The sequence below is a fragment of the Saimiri boliviensis genome, chromosome 1 (assembly GCF_048565385.1).
Source record: "Saimiri boliviensis isolate mSaiBol1 chromosome 1, mSaiBol1.pri, whole genome shotgun sequence".
NCBI classification, from domain to species: Eukaryota; Metazoa; Chordata; class Mammalia; order Primates; family Cebidae; genus Saimiri; species Saimiri boliviensis.
Window position 1 is genome coordinate 263,155,276 of NC_133449.1, and position 15,299 is coordinate 263,170,574.

Consider the following 15,299-nt stretch of genomic DNA (forward strand, 5'->3'; position numbering starts at 1 on the left):
CAACAGTAACGTCTCTACTTTCATTCCTGATTTTATTTGAGTTTTCTGTTTTCCTCCTGAGTTAGCCTAGATAAAGATTTGTTCATTTTGTTTGTCTTTGTAAAAAAACTTACTCTTGGTCTTGTTGGTCTTTCTTTTGTTTTTCTACTATCTATTTTCTTTATTTCTGCGCTGATATTTATTCTCTTACTTCAATTAACTTTAGTTTAGTAAGCTTAGTTTACTCTTCTTTTCCTGGTTCCTTAAGATGTAACAATAGATTGTTTATTTGAGAAATTCTTTTTTTATGTAAGTATTTATTGCTATAAACTTTTCTCTTAGAATTCCTTTTGCTGTATCCCATAAGTTTTGGGATGTTGTATTTTGATTTTTATTTATTTTAAAATATCTTTAAACTTTTCTCTTAAACTCTTCATTGACTTATTTACTGTTCAAGAACATGTTGTTTAATTTTTCCATGTTTGCAACTTTTCCAAAATTTCTCCTGTTACTGATTTTGAGCTTCATTCCATTGTGGTCAGAAGAGATCTTTAATATTATTTTAATAGTCTTAAAATGTTGAAGACTTGTTTTATGGCCTAATATATGATCTATCCATGAGATTGTTCCATGTGTGCTCGATAAGAACTGTATTATGTTACTATTGGATGGAATGTTCTGTGTATATTTTTTTAGGTCCATTTGGACAAAAGTTTAGTTCAGTTCCAATGTTTCTTTCATAATTTTCTCTCCAAATGACCTGTCTATTGTTGTAAGTGGAGTATTAAAAAATCTTCTACTATTATTTTGTTGCACTTTATCTCTCCCTTCAGATCTATTAATATTTAGTTTATACATTTTGGTGCTCTGATGTTGAGTACCTAGAAATTTAAAATTACTATATCCTCTTGCTAAATTGATCCCTTCATCATTATATAATGATCTTCTTTGTCTCTTCTTACAGTTTTCAACAAGTCAAAATCTTATCTGATATGTTTATCTATCCCTGCTCTATTTTGGCACTTATAAGTGAAGTAAGTCTTATAAGCAACATACGTAATTGTTGGGGTCTGCTTTTTAATTCATTTAGCTACTCTGCATCTCTTGACTGAGTACATCTAAGATTTACATTTAAGTTAATTATCGGGCCAGGCGCGGTGGCTCAAGCCTGTAATCCCAGCACTTTGGGAGGCCGAGGCGGGTGGATCACAAGGTCAAGAGATCGAGACCATCCTGGTCAACGTGGTGAAACCCCGTCTCTACTAAAAAATACAAAAAATTAGCTGGGCATGGCGGCGTGTGCCTGTAATCCCAGCTACTCAGGAGGCTGAGGCAGGAGAATTGCTTGAACCCAGGAGGCGGAGGTTGCGGTGAGCCGAGATCGTGCCATTGCACTTCAGCCTGGGTAACAAGAGCAACACTCTGTCTCAAAAAAAAAAAAAAAAAAAAAAAGATAATTATCGGTAGGTAAGGACCAATCACTGCCATTTTGTTCTGTTTTCTCGTTGTTTTGTGTGTGTGTACATATATATATACATATATATATATATTTTTTTTGAGACAGAGTCTCACTCGTCACTTAGGCTGGAGTGCAGTGGCACATTCTCGGATCACTGCAACCTCTGCCTTCCAGGTTCAAGCTATTCTACTGCCTCAGCCTCCTGAGTAGCTTGGATTACAGGTGCCCACAACCACACCCAGCTAATTTTTGTAATTTTTAGTAGAGATGGGGTTTCACCATCTTGGCCATGATGGTCTTGAACTCCTTACCTCTGGGTGATCTGCCCACCTCGGCCTCCCAAAGTGCTAAGGTTACAGGCATGAGCCACCGCACCCAGCCCTGTTTGGTATATCTTTTCTGGTTGTTTCTTTCTCTCTTACTATCTTCCTTTGTGAGTAGATAATTTTCTGTACTGGTATGCTTTAATTCTTTGCTTTTTATGTTTTCTGTCTATTATAGCTGTTTGTTTTGTGGTTTTTATGAGTTACCATGAAGCTTACATAAAATACCTATAGTTATGATAGGCTATTTTAAGCTGTTAACAACATAAATTCAATCACATTTTCAAAACTTCTACCCTTTTTCTCGCCACATTTTGCTTTTGATGTCACAATTAACATCTTTTTATATTATGCATTTCTTAACAAATTATTATAGCTATTATTATTTCTAATAGTGTTATCTTTTAATCTTCATGCTACAGATATGCCTGATTTGTATGTCACCATTATAGTTTCAGAGTATTCTGAGTTGGACTATGTACTTAAATTTTACCAGTGAATTTTATAATTTCATAATTTTTTTGTATTATGAATTATTATTCTTTTCTTTCAGCCCTTTAGCATTTATTATAGGAAGGTCTAGAAGTAATGAACTTCCACAGCTTTTGTTTCTCTGGGAAATTTGTTATTTCTTCATCATTTATGAAGGTCAGAATTGCCAAGTATACTATTCTTAATTGGCAGTTTATTTTTCTTCCATTACTCTGAATATATCATCTCACTCTTTCCTGGATTCAAGACTTTTTCTGAAAAATATGCTAGTAATCTTATGTGAGCTCCCTTGTATGTAATGAATTGCTCTTCTCTTATTTTCAAAATTCTCTTTGTCATATGACTTTCTGGTTTGATTATAATGTGTCTCAGGAAAATATCTTTATATTTAGTCTATTTGAGTATCTTTGGGCTTTGTGGACTTGGATGCTCCTTTTTTTCTCCACTTTGGAGAAATTTTCTCTCATTATTTCTTTAAATAAGCTTCCTGCACTTTTGCATTTCTCTCTTCCTTCTGGGGCACCATAATTCATATACTGGTTCACTTGATGGTGCCCCATAGCTCCCACAGAACTTCTTCACTATTTTTTATACTTTTTTACTTTTTGTTTTTCTGATTGGTAATTTCAAATGAACTTTCTTTGAGCTCATGATTCTTTCTTCTGTGTCATGGAATCTGCTATCAATAGCTCACTATGAAATTTTTCAGCTCAACTATTGTTTTCTTTAACTCTGTAATTTTTGTTTGTTTGTTTTTATGTGTGTGTACTTTCTGTCTCTTTATTGAACTTCTAATTTTGTTCATGTATTTCTTTTCCTGATTTCATCCGGTCTTCTGTCTGTATTCTCATGCAGTTCACTAAGCTTAAGATAATTATTTTGAATTCTTTCTCAGGCAGTTTGTAAATTTCCACTTCTTTAGGGTCAGTTACTGGTGCTTTATTTTGTTCCTTTGGTTGTGTCATGTTTCCTTGATTATTTGTGATCCTTGTGGCCATACATATCTATGCCTTTGAAAAAGTAAGCACTTATTCCATTCCTTAAAGACTGACTTCAGCAGGGATAACCCTTCATTTGTCAGTTTGTTCAGAGATTCTGAGCAAGTTGTCTGGCACGGTCCACAAGCAGGCTTGATGATGGAGTCCTTCGACAGATGTGATTGGTTCTTTGGTTCACTGGGGAAGGCCTGGAGCTTGGGTGTGCTGAAACAAGCCTGGTGTCTGTATCCATAGAGGTCAGCCTAGCCCTAGAGTCTACAGGAGTGGGCCTGGACCGTGGGTTCACTGGACCCTGAATTCATGAAGGCTGGCCTAGAGCCTGGGGCCAATCAGGCTGACTTTGCACTGGGATGGGCCTAGAGGTTAAATTGCTGGTCTTGGGCCTGATTTTTGGATTTGCAGTGGCCATTCTGCAACTGGGTGAAACTGGAGCTTGTATCTGTAGAGATCAGCCTTTGAGATCAATCACCCCATAATCCCAAGTGCTGACCTAGTGCCTAAGGTCAGGGAGGCTGTCCTGGAGCTGAGGCATATGGGTACTGATCTGGCATTAGAGTGTAGCTGGAGGCTTAGTCTGCAAGTAAAATCCTGGAGTCTGGGGCTACAGGGACCAGCCTCATTCTGGGCCTGTCTGAAGCCTGGGTTGAGGCTGGAACCTAAGTCCATGAGGCTGGCCTGGAGCCTGAGGCCACAGAGGCTCGCCTAGCATTGGTTAGCTCTGGACCCTATATCTATAGGGTCGTGGGGTATAGCTAGAGTCAAAGGCTTAAGTTTCATTTAAAAGGTAATTATATATAAAAAAGTGGTTTTCGTTTTATTTTGTTTTAAAAGCAGAGCCATAAAAACTTGTAGCAAAAAGATTTGTTAGTCTGTTTTATCAGAAAAGGCTTTCCTAAAAAAGTGATGTTTCAGGTAAGACTTGAAATAGGAGTGGGAATTAATCAACCTGAGGCCTATGTTTTGTGTGTATGTGTGACAGAGTGTGTGTGTGATGTGTATGTTATGGGAGGATTGGGGGAAAAGAGTAAGAAAACATCCCAGAAAGTAAAATCAGCATAAAAGTTCATACCTATGGTAAGAACAGCATGGGTTGTGGAACAGCTAGATGGCTAACACACAGTCAGGGAGAGACTGACTAGGAATAAATCTGATTTCACCTATATTAAAGTCATTAGAAAGACATTGGAAGGATCTAAGTAGGGAAGTGGCAGTGGTTAGGTTGCTCTTCCCTGTTATGTTAGGCATTTTCTTCAACATGTCTTATTTTAAAGATATCTATATACATCTCAATCTTTTCATGAGACAGTAATAACTTTAGGTTTAAGAAGATCTCTGAAAAGAGAATTGAACCACTGATATAACTATTCTCTCACTGATAACAACCTGACAACAGCCAAGTTGGCAAAAAAAAAAAAAAAAAAAAGTCTTAATTGAAAGTTTAGTGTTGAAGGAACATAACTCAAAATAGTAAGAGCCATGTATGAAAACCCACAGCCAATATCACACTGAATGGGCAAAATCTGGAAGCATTCTTCTTGAAAATCAGCACAAGACAAGGTTACACTCTCTCACCATTCCTATTCAACATATTATTGGAAATTCTGGCCAGTGCAATCAGGCAGGAGAAAGAAATAAAGAGTATTTAAATATGAAGAGAGAAAGTGAAATTTTCTTTGTTTGCAGATGACATGATCCTATTTTTAAAAAATCCCGTTGTCTCAGCCCCAAACCTTCTTAATCCGATAAGCTACTTCCACAAAGTTTCAGGATGCAAAATTTGCGTGCAAAAATCGCTGGCATTTCTATACACCAACAGGCAAGCAGAGAGCCAAATCATAAATTAACTCTCATACACAATTGCTACAAAAACTATAAAATACCTAGGAATATAGTGAACAAAGCAAGTTCAGGTCCTCTCCAAGAACTACTGCTCAAGGAAATCAGATAACACAAGCAAATGGAAAAACATTTCATGTTCACAAATAGGAAGAATCAATATTGTGAAAATGGCCATACTGCCCAAAGTAATTTATAGATTCAATGCTATTCCTATTAAACTACCATTGACATTCTTCATAGAATTAGAAAAAAAAAATCTATTTTAAAATTCACATGAAAACAAAAAAGAACCTGTATAGCCAAGACAATCCTAAGCAAAAAGAACAAAGCTGGAGGCATCACACTTCCTGACTTCAACCTATACTACCAGGCTACAGTAATCAAAACAGCATGGTACTGGTGCATAAACAGACACATAGACCAATGGAACACAATAGAGACCTCAGAAATAAGACCACACACCTACAACCATCTGATCTTCAACAAATCTGATGAAAACATGCAGTGGGAAAAGGATTCCCTATTTAAAAAATAGTGCTGGGAGAACTGGCTAGCCATACGCAGAAAATTGAAACTGGACTCCTTCCTTACACTTTATACAAAAATTAACTCAAGATGGACTAAAGACCTAAATGTAAAACCAAAAACTATGAAGTTCCTAGAAGAAAATCAAGGAATAACATTCAGGACATAGGCATGGGCAAAAGTTTCATGATGAAAATGTCAAAAGCCATTTCAACAACAACAAAAATTGACAAATGGGATCCAATTAAACTAAAGATCTTCTGCACAGCAAAAGAAACAGACAACCTGTAAAACAGGAGAAAGTTTTTGCAATCTATCCATCTGACAAAGATCTAATATCCAGAGTCTATAAGAAACTTAAACAAATTTACAGGGAAAAAACAACCCCATTAAAAAGTTGGCAAAGGACATGAGCAGACACTTCTCAAAAGAAGACATCCATGTGCCCAAAAAGCATATGAAAAAAGGTCAACATCACTCATCATTAGAGAAATGCAAATCAAAACCACAATGAGATACCATCTCAAACCAGTCAGAATGACAATTATTACAAAGTCAACAACAACAGATGCTGGCAAGGTTACAGAGAAAAGGGAATGCTTTTACACTCTTGGCAGGAGTGTAAGTTAGTTCAACTATTGTAGAAGATGGTGTGCCAATTATTCAAAGATCTAGAAGAGGATATACCATTTGATCCAGCAATCTCATTACTGGGTATATATCTGAAAGAATATAGATGATTCTATTATAAAGATATATGCATGCATTTGTTCATTGTAGCACTATCCACAATAGCAAAGATTTGGAATCAACCCAAATGCCCATCAATGATAGAGTAGATAAAGAAAAATGTGGTACATATACACCATGGAATACTATGCAGCCATAAAAAGGAGCAAGATCCCGTCCTTTGTAGGGACTTGGATGGAGCTGGAAGCCATTATTATCAGCAAACTAACACAGGAACAAAAAACCAAACACCTCATGTTCTCACTTATCAGTGGGAGCTGAATTATGATAACACATGGATACATGGGGAGAAAGACACTCACTGACGTCTGTTGGAAGGAGGTGGGAGAGCATCAGGAAGAATAGCTAATGGATGCTGCACTTAATACCTAGGTGATGGATTGATCTGTACCAAAAACCACCATAGCACATGTTTACCTATGTAACAAACATGCACATCCTTCACATATACCCCAGAACTTAAAATAAGTTGAAAATGAAGTTTGCTATATTATAAACTCTTCATATGCATTATCTCACTAAATTTTTATAAGAACCTTTGTGCTAGGTATGAAGAATAATCCTGTTTTATAGACTAAGAATAACACTAAGCACACAGAGATTATTGCATAATCACTTCAAAGTCACAGAGTCTGTATTTGAACCCCAGCAATCTGACTCCAGCACTTCTGCTCAACTCCTTTGTTTTACAGCCTTTCAAAGAATTGCTTGATTTCTGTTTGGTTCTGTTCTGCTTGTTTTTCCTTTTGTTTCATATCTCATTTTTAACAATACTTTTTATTCTCTTTTAGACCAAAGGCGAGAAAAATTTCAGAACCGAACATTATGAGGAACAAATTGAAGCATTTAAAAGTGTTATCCAAGATAAGATAACAAATTTTGATGCAAAGATAACTCTAAAATTTACACCCACTGAAGTAACAAAAGTTCAAATGAAAGCACCTTGTGAGGGAACATGCCGCCAAGATTCTTTACAAGGCCAGGGTGGTTTTCGGTTTTCATATTCCAAAAATGAAACTTACCAACTATTTTTGTCGTATTCTTCAAAGAAGGTAAGACCAAACATTTATATAGGAATAAAATAGAAAGATTCCAGACTAACCCGATTGCTTATTTAGAGAAAATAGAAATCATAAAAAAGAAAAGAAACGTGCATCAAATTCTCAAATATGTAGCTAGCATTTCAGAAAGAATACTAACTGGAGAAAAATCTGATAGAATCTTTGGCAGTGGTAAATGAATCAGATGTTTGGTGATGAGCAGAAAATGTTTAAGAATTTAGAGCATTCTTTTTGACTGAGATTGTGGTAATATACCATTCAATTTATAGGATCATCAGAATCATAATGAAGAATTGTACTGAGGAATTCTGGTAATTCATTGCAATGCCTTACCTAGAATGATCACAATTTATTAACTCTAAAGTGTGTCTCTAAAGAAATTATGCTATGAAATCCATAACTGCGAATACACATTGCACATAAAATTGGTGTGATTACTTTGTAAGCATACCTTTAATTTGAGACCTTGAAAATGTGCTTTTTAAAATATTTGAGCCAGATTTTGAAGTTTGTTCTACCACTCTTGGAAAAATATAAAATATTCTCTCTGTAATCAGCATGATGCCAGTAAAATGCTCATTCTTCCTTTTCTGATACCACAGTCACCTATTTAGACAACCTTCTCCCACATTAACAACAATAATTCACTCAGCACTTATATTATGCCTAACTGTGTAATTGTTTTCTATGGGTCTGTATATTACCTCTCTGTTTACATGCATACCCACTCAAGTGTACAGGTGGAAAACTCTTAAAGTCATTCAACTAATGTTTAATTGTGGGCTATTTGACAAGGCACTGTCCTAATTACTTAAAATACATTTGTGAACCAAGCTGATGAAAATTTTTGTCCTCATGGAGTTGAAAGTTCCACAGAAAAAGACAGCCAAAGGTAATATATGTAACAGCAAAAAAAGAAGCAATATGGTATTTAGAAAGTGTTAAGTGCTGTGGGATAGAAGAAAAATTAGAGTAACATGAAGGAAAGCAGGGATGCCTGGAAGGTGGCATGATTAAAAAGGAAGCTCAGGGTCAGCTTCATGGAGATGAGATCTGACCACATCTTTGGCCAAGAGGAGACAGCCAAAGAGTAAGATTTGAGATTATTTATCTGATGGAAGGAACTGTTAGAGAAGTCTCCAATATAAGAAAAACCTGGTGTTGTAAGTTAGTCAAATTGAATCAGAAGGACAAAAAATTAGAAAAGTTACCTTGAATCAGATCGTGAAGAACTTCAAAGTCCATGCAGTGTGGCTTTTTTTCTGAGTGACATTGGAGACCACTTGAGGGTTTTTAATAGAAGATTGACATTCCCTATTATATTCTTAATAATTACTCAAGGTATTCTGTCAAGAAGAGATCATGGGTACTAAGAGCCAAAGAAAGGAGTCTTGTTAAAAGTTATTGAAGGAATCTAGGTGAGACATGATAGTAGTTCAGACAGGACAGTTATAAGGCCAAACATAAGTCCAAGGTTTTTGGCCTGAGCAACTAGACAAATGGAGTTGCTGACGGAGAAAGATTCAGACAGAGTAGATTTGGAGAGGGAGACCAGTAGTTAAATTTATTTAGGTTAAGTTTGAGGTGTTTATTAGACATTCGATTGGCAATGACAAGTGGGAAGTTGCTGTTATGAGCCTGGAGTTTGGGAAAAGATCTGGCATTGAACTATGAATTGACTTGTTGACCGAGTCATGGGGTTACTAACAGAGTTAGTGTACATAGAAAATAGAATACAATCAAATACCAAACTTGGGGAGCTTCAGTAGAAAACAAGTAAAAGAAACCAAGAAGTACCCAAGAACTTTGCTACTCAGAGTGTGATCTATGGAAAAGCAGCATCAACATTGCCAAGAAGCTAGAATCTCAAACTATGCTCAGAATTGCATTTTAACTGAATCAGTATGGCATTTTAACAAGATTCTCTAGATGATTTGTTCACATTTTATAGTTTGAGAAGCACTGGACTAGGAGAGAAGAAAATAATCTCTATTAAAAAGAATAGAATGATGAACTGTGTCAATTATGTAAACATATTAGAGAAGATGAGGACTAAGAAGTGATCATAGCTTTGGGATTATGAGTCATTGGAGACTTTGACAAGAGACATTTTGCTGGAATAGTGAGGTCAGGAGCAGGAATGATTTAGATTTAAGAAAAACTAAGAAGAGAAGAATTGAAAATATACAGTATAGAAAACTGAATAAATTTTGCTTCTAGTGAGGGCAAAGAAATGGGTAGTGGCTGGTCAGGCAAGCAAAGCCAAAAGAAATTTTTTTATTGTTTTAAGATAGAAAAAACAACTGCATATTTGGATGGCAATGAGCTAAGAGCTACCTTTGAAGTAAATTGACCTGAAGAATAACACATGTCTTTCTCACTCCAAACCCCAATATATACCTCCCAGCTTTAGCAAAACTGAAAAAGAATAAAAATATGCTTTGGATAAAGCATATTTGAGAATTATTGTGCAAGTCAGGAGATGAAGAGCTCATATGACCTATAACATACAGACTAAGTTACTATTAGATTTTTATTAAAGACTAGGTCACCCAATACCTAAAGTTAAATCGTGCAATGACAACAATATGCTTTAAGAACACAGACTGTTTGGTGTGATGTTCATATTTAAAAAGAAATAAAATAGTTTAAACTCCCACACGATCATTGTATGTTAACCACAGCTATAACAGGAGACCCTCAAAAGATCCATTTGCAAAACTGTGGATGTCAATTGTAGTTTATTTTTGGTCAGAACATGCTATGGCATTGAATTACATAGTTCACTGCCCTAGTTTTCTCCGGGAAAGTTAAGCCATCAGCCCTGGCCCTGGAAACATTTAACTGTTGAGTTGCTTAGGTTGACTTGAGTTCCACATCTCAAAATATTGTCTGTCTTGTCTCTGTTATTAAAAATTGAGAGGTTGGAGTGGAAGGGACAGGGAGACCTGAGACCTAGATTTTTAGTACCAATGCTGTCAAGTATTATTTGCAAAATTTGGGGCAAATAACTTGATATCTTTAAATTAGTTTTTTCATCTGCATAATAGGAAGATTGGGCTTTATAGGTAATGTTTCCATTTCCTCCCATTGTTATTTTTAAAACAACTTAGGTATAATTTTATACAATAAAATGCAAAGATTCTAAGTGTATAGTTTCACGAGTTTTGATAATTATGTACATTTAAGTAGCCACCTTTGTTAGCAAGAGAATTTTTTAAAATGTTTTAAGATAGAATAATTCCCATCTAATATCATATTTAGATGGGAATTATTATGTTTAAAATACATTGAATTAAAGAAGATCACACCAAGATTCCATCATGAAAAGAGGCTTGGGCTTCTTATCCCAAGAAAAATTCCTTATGCCCTTTTCAATTCCCTGCCACTTAAGAGGTGGCAACTCACCAGATTCATCTGACCACAGCTTAGTTTTGCCTAGTCTAGAACTTCACATAAACAGAATCATACAGGATATACTCTTCTCTGTCTGACTTCTTTTTCTCACTATGATATTTTTGAGATTTATTTGTGTTGTTGTATGTATCAGTGGTTTTATTTTCTCTTTCATTGCTGATTAGTTATCCATTGCATTAATATACCACGGTTGTTTACTGATTCCTCTCTTGATGGACATTTGAGATGTTTTTAATTTTAAGCTATTCTGACTAATGCTGCAGTGAAATTCTTCTGCAGATACTTTTGTGAACAAAAATTTTATTAGGTAAGTATGTAGGAGTGGAATTGCTGACTGGCCATAAGCAAATGCATGTTTAACACTATGGGAAACTGCCAAACAGTTCCTCAAAGTGGCTATGTAATTTTACTGGTAATGTATGAGAGTTTTAGTCACTGTGCATTCTCATCAATAGTTGGTGTCGATAGTATTTTACATTTAGCCATTCTGGTGGATTAGAGTGGTTTCTCATGGTCACTGCTAGAACATTTAGTGTTTATGGAAGTTCTAAATTTCATAATTTTTCATTTGAAATGATGAGTAAAACACATGTTTCTTTTCCTCATCTACTCTACAACAAAGGAAAAAATATTTCTGCATGTGAAAGGAGAAGTTCATCTGGGAAGATTTGTAATGAGAAATCGTGATGTTGTGCTCACAACAACATTTGTGGATGATCTAAAAGCTTTGCCAACTACCTATGAAAAGGGAGAATATTTTGCCTTTTTGGAAACCTATGGAACCCACTACAGTAGCTCTGGATCTCTAGGAGGATTCTATGAACTAGTATATGTTTTGGATAAAGCTGCTATGAACCGGAAAGGTATGCCTAGAAATAGAGCTCTGACTTCAAATACTGTTTTGACTATATTATTTTGTTCACCAACCTCTTTCGATGGTTAAAGTCTTAAGAATACAAAGTCCTGTACCCTGCTCCTTTGAGAGGACTGTCTTCCTGCCGTCTGGCACCTAAAATCCTGTGAAATAGCTAACTGACTTCCATCTCAAATAAACTGACTTGATCATCTTCTACTCAGCAGCATTGCTGAGCGATCACATCTACTATAAGGTGGTACTTTCAGTGAAATATTAAACTAAAAGTGAAAGAAAGTATAGACATAATTTGTATAACCTATTTCTTAATCAGTAACGAGTTCAATTTACACATCACGATTACCTCCAAAGTGTACTTCAATATTAGAGGCAAAATAGTGTTATAAATTTTCCTTTAGAGGAAAAAGAAGAAGCAATGTTATCATATAAATTTAACAACTTAAAACAAGGGTGGAAAATTAGTTTTACCTCATGCGATGACACTTCCCATTATGTGGTGGTGGTTGAATTGGGCTCATGTTAAGTAGGTTTCTGATCACACTTGAAATCATGGGGAAAAGAGCCATGGTTAATCATCAATGTCTGTCATAGGTGGAATATAGACTTATTGATACATAGTTATCAGCCTGGCCTAAAGAATTCATTTAAGTCTTTTAATAAAAATGTAAATGCAAAGTGACTATATTAATAAGTTGTCATTATTCATGTTGTGAGTTATTATGGCTAGTAATAATATTCCTTAAGGAAACGATAGATACCAGAATGCCTCCTTTCAGTCCTTGTAACTATAGGTGTTTCTCTTAGGGAAGAAAGTGTTGCTAAAAACTACTTTAATGGCTTTTATGGGGTCAGAGTATCAAGGTGTCAGGTGTTAAGTGAAGGGTAGAATGTAACTGGGATGTAAAAGCCTGATACTCTCCCCAAGGTCAGTAAATACTTCAGTGGTAACAACAAAATGTGACATAGCCAGAACCAGCTGGTCTTGATGCTTCAGTCTTGTTTTGGGCAGAGGGAAGCTTTCCCGGGGGATTGAAATGCAACGTTACTTGGCTTACACTTTCACAGGGCTGTATCCACAGTATAGTGAAGTGGTTGTGAGCTCCATCTGGAAGCTGTATTGATGGAGATATCACATTGGGAGAGGGGCACAAGAGGACTGTATCTTAAGTAACTTGAAAATGGGAAGACAAAGGCTCACGAGTGGTGATCAAAACACAAAGAAATCTTCAGACTAATAGCTGCTTTGATGAAAAAGCTCCACAGGCTGAGATCTTTAATCCTGCATAACTCTGAGTTATCCACTTAAATCTACTTACTTTCTGGCCTTGATCAACAGGGATCATCAGGTCAATTCCAGTGACTTTGAAGAGGAAGTCCTCTTTTTCGTTTTACCGGTGCCAATACCTGAGGACCAAGCCATGTCCTCCACCTCAATTTAAGATGTCTGAACATGAAAGTGTCCACTGCAAAGGCAAAAAATCTGAGGCCTTAGGGTCACCTAGGTATCTTTCACCCTCATCGTCAGAAGCAGAGTCCTCACGCTTCTTTTTTTTCATTTGAGACGGAGTCTTGCTCTATCACCCAGGCTAGAGTGCATTGGCACAATCTTGGCTCACTGCAACCTCTGCCTCCTGTTTAAGCAATTCTCCTGCCTCAGTCTGCCAAGTAACTGGTATTACAGGCACCTGCCACTGCACCTGGCTAACGTTTGTATTTTTAGTAGAAATGGGGTTTCACTGGGCCAGGCTGGTTTCGAACTCTTGGCCTCATGATCCACCTGCCTCAGTCTCTCAAAGTGCTTGGATTACAGGCTTGAGCCACCATGCCCGGCCATCCTCACACTTCTTAAGGATAAGGTTAGAAATCTAGCATTTTGGATTTCTGTTATTGTCTTCCATTTTCATCCCGTCTCTTCCCTTCCCATGGGAAGTGCCACCTGATAATTCCTAAGTTCTAATTGTGGGTGCATGAGAAATATTTGTTAGATGAATAAATGCCTAAATGCCCCCAGATGCCTACCTCTGACACTCCTTGTAGAACCCCGTGATTAACCTAATTTCTTTCTTTCCTTTTTCATAAAGTGTTTTGGCTCCCAGAACAAATAATCACAAATTAGTGTGTGTGTGTGTGTGTGTGTGTGTGTGTGTGTGTGTGTGTGTGTGTATGTGTGTGTGTTTGCATGTATAACAAATGATAAATAAGGGCAAAAACTGACATGGTCAGTGAACTGTGATCTGGGCTGTTTATCCTCAAATAGAGGAATATTTTTTATGAATCACAGAAACAGGTAATAACTCATAGACTTTGAAAAAATATTAGGATTTTTCTTTCTAATAACTGTTTGGGCATCTACACACCACAGTGAGTCAGCTTCCAAGACTAATATCTACCAAACAGCATTCATAGGACCAAAACAAAGTGGCCATACACATCAGTTATCTATCCAAAGCAATGAATCAGCTACATTAAAGATAAACTGAGTCTTCCAAAGAGGATCAGGAGATGTTGATGTATCTCATGACTAAATTATGAAGTTAATACAGGAAGTGCTTAGTAGCTAGACAGCTCTGGGTTCAAATGCAAACTTGGCTCATTAATAGTTGAGTAATGAGCCATCAGCAGGTTATTCAATGGCTCTGCAATTCCATATTTTCAGCTGCAAAATGAGAACCATATAGTACTTACTTCATAAGGCCAATGTGAGGATTAAATTAGTTAAAGCATACAAAATGCTTAGAAGGATGCTGGATATGTGATAAGCATTCAACATATGTTAGACATTCTTAGCCCTCTTCTATGATATTACAGATAAAAGACTTTACTATAACCACCATAGTCTGACCTATATCCCTTTAAACCGTGTGGTAGACTTAATGTGTCCTTTGCCATTAAGTTGACAAAGTTAAAAGGAGGTCACTGGAGTCTAATGTGAGGACAAAGCAGGACAGACATGACTGTGCATTTGAATTCAGTAATGGTACATAGGAACCTAAGTAAGTATGTTTCTTGAAAATAGCAGTTTATTTGTGATGTTGATAGACATTATCTAATACTTTTCAAATAAATTCATTAAACAGGTGTCGAACTAAAAGATATAAAGAAATGCCTTGGGTATCATCTGGATATATCTGTAGGTTTCTCTGGAATCTCTGTTGGAGGTGAACTTAATAAAAATGATTGTATAAAGAGGGGAGATGGTAGAAGTGGTAAGTGTGGCTTCACTTGTTAGATTCTTTTAAAGCCTTGGGTAGATGTCAATGGCACTGCCCTCGTGCAATGTGCCCTTTTAATTGTCTATTCTCTTTGTTTGCAAAAATAAAAAGTGCTTAAAAACTATCTTATGTTTATAGTGGTTTTCAAACCACTATAAACACAGATAGCCCATGGACATATAGTCACAGTATTGCTATTGTCCAGGTTGTACAGTGTGCAACTCTAGGGGATGTGATTCACACAGCAGTCATTTTAGACTTGTATATTTACCATGGCAATACTAAAAAAGTATCTTCATAAAAAGTTTCCTTACTTCACTCTAATTTTAACAAAGCTTCCAAATAAGCAAGTGACATTGCTTCATGCATC

General features: G+C 36.3%; 1 protein-coding gene across 1 annotated transcript in view; it reads left to right on the forward strand.

Moving 5' to 3' along the window:
* C9 (complement C9) overlaps nt 1-15,299 on the forward strand; it is an 80,485-nt gene that overhangs the window by 35,148 nt on the left and 30,038 nt on the right. The window contains exons 6-8 of the mRNA XM_010336655.2: nt 7,157-7,417; nt 11,466-11,706; nt 14,795-14,923. Of these exons, the coding sequence (XP_010334957.1) occupies nt 7,157-7,417; nt 11,466-11,706; nt 14,795-14,923 (631 nt within the window). The remainder of the gene's footprint in view (nt 1-7,156; nt 7,418-11,465; nt 11,707-14,794; nt 14,924-15,299) is intronic.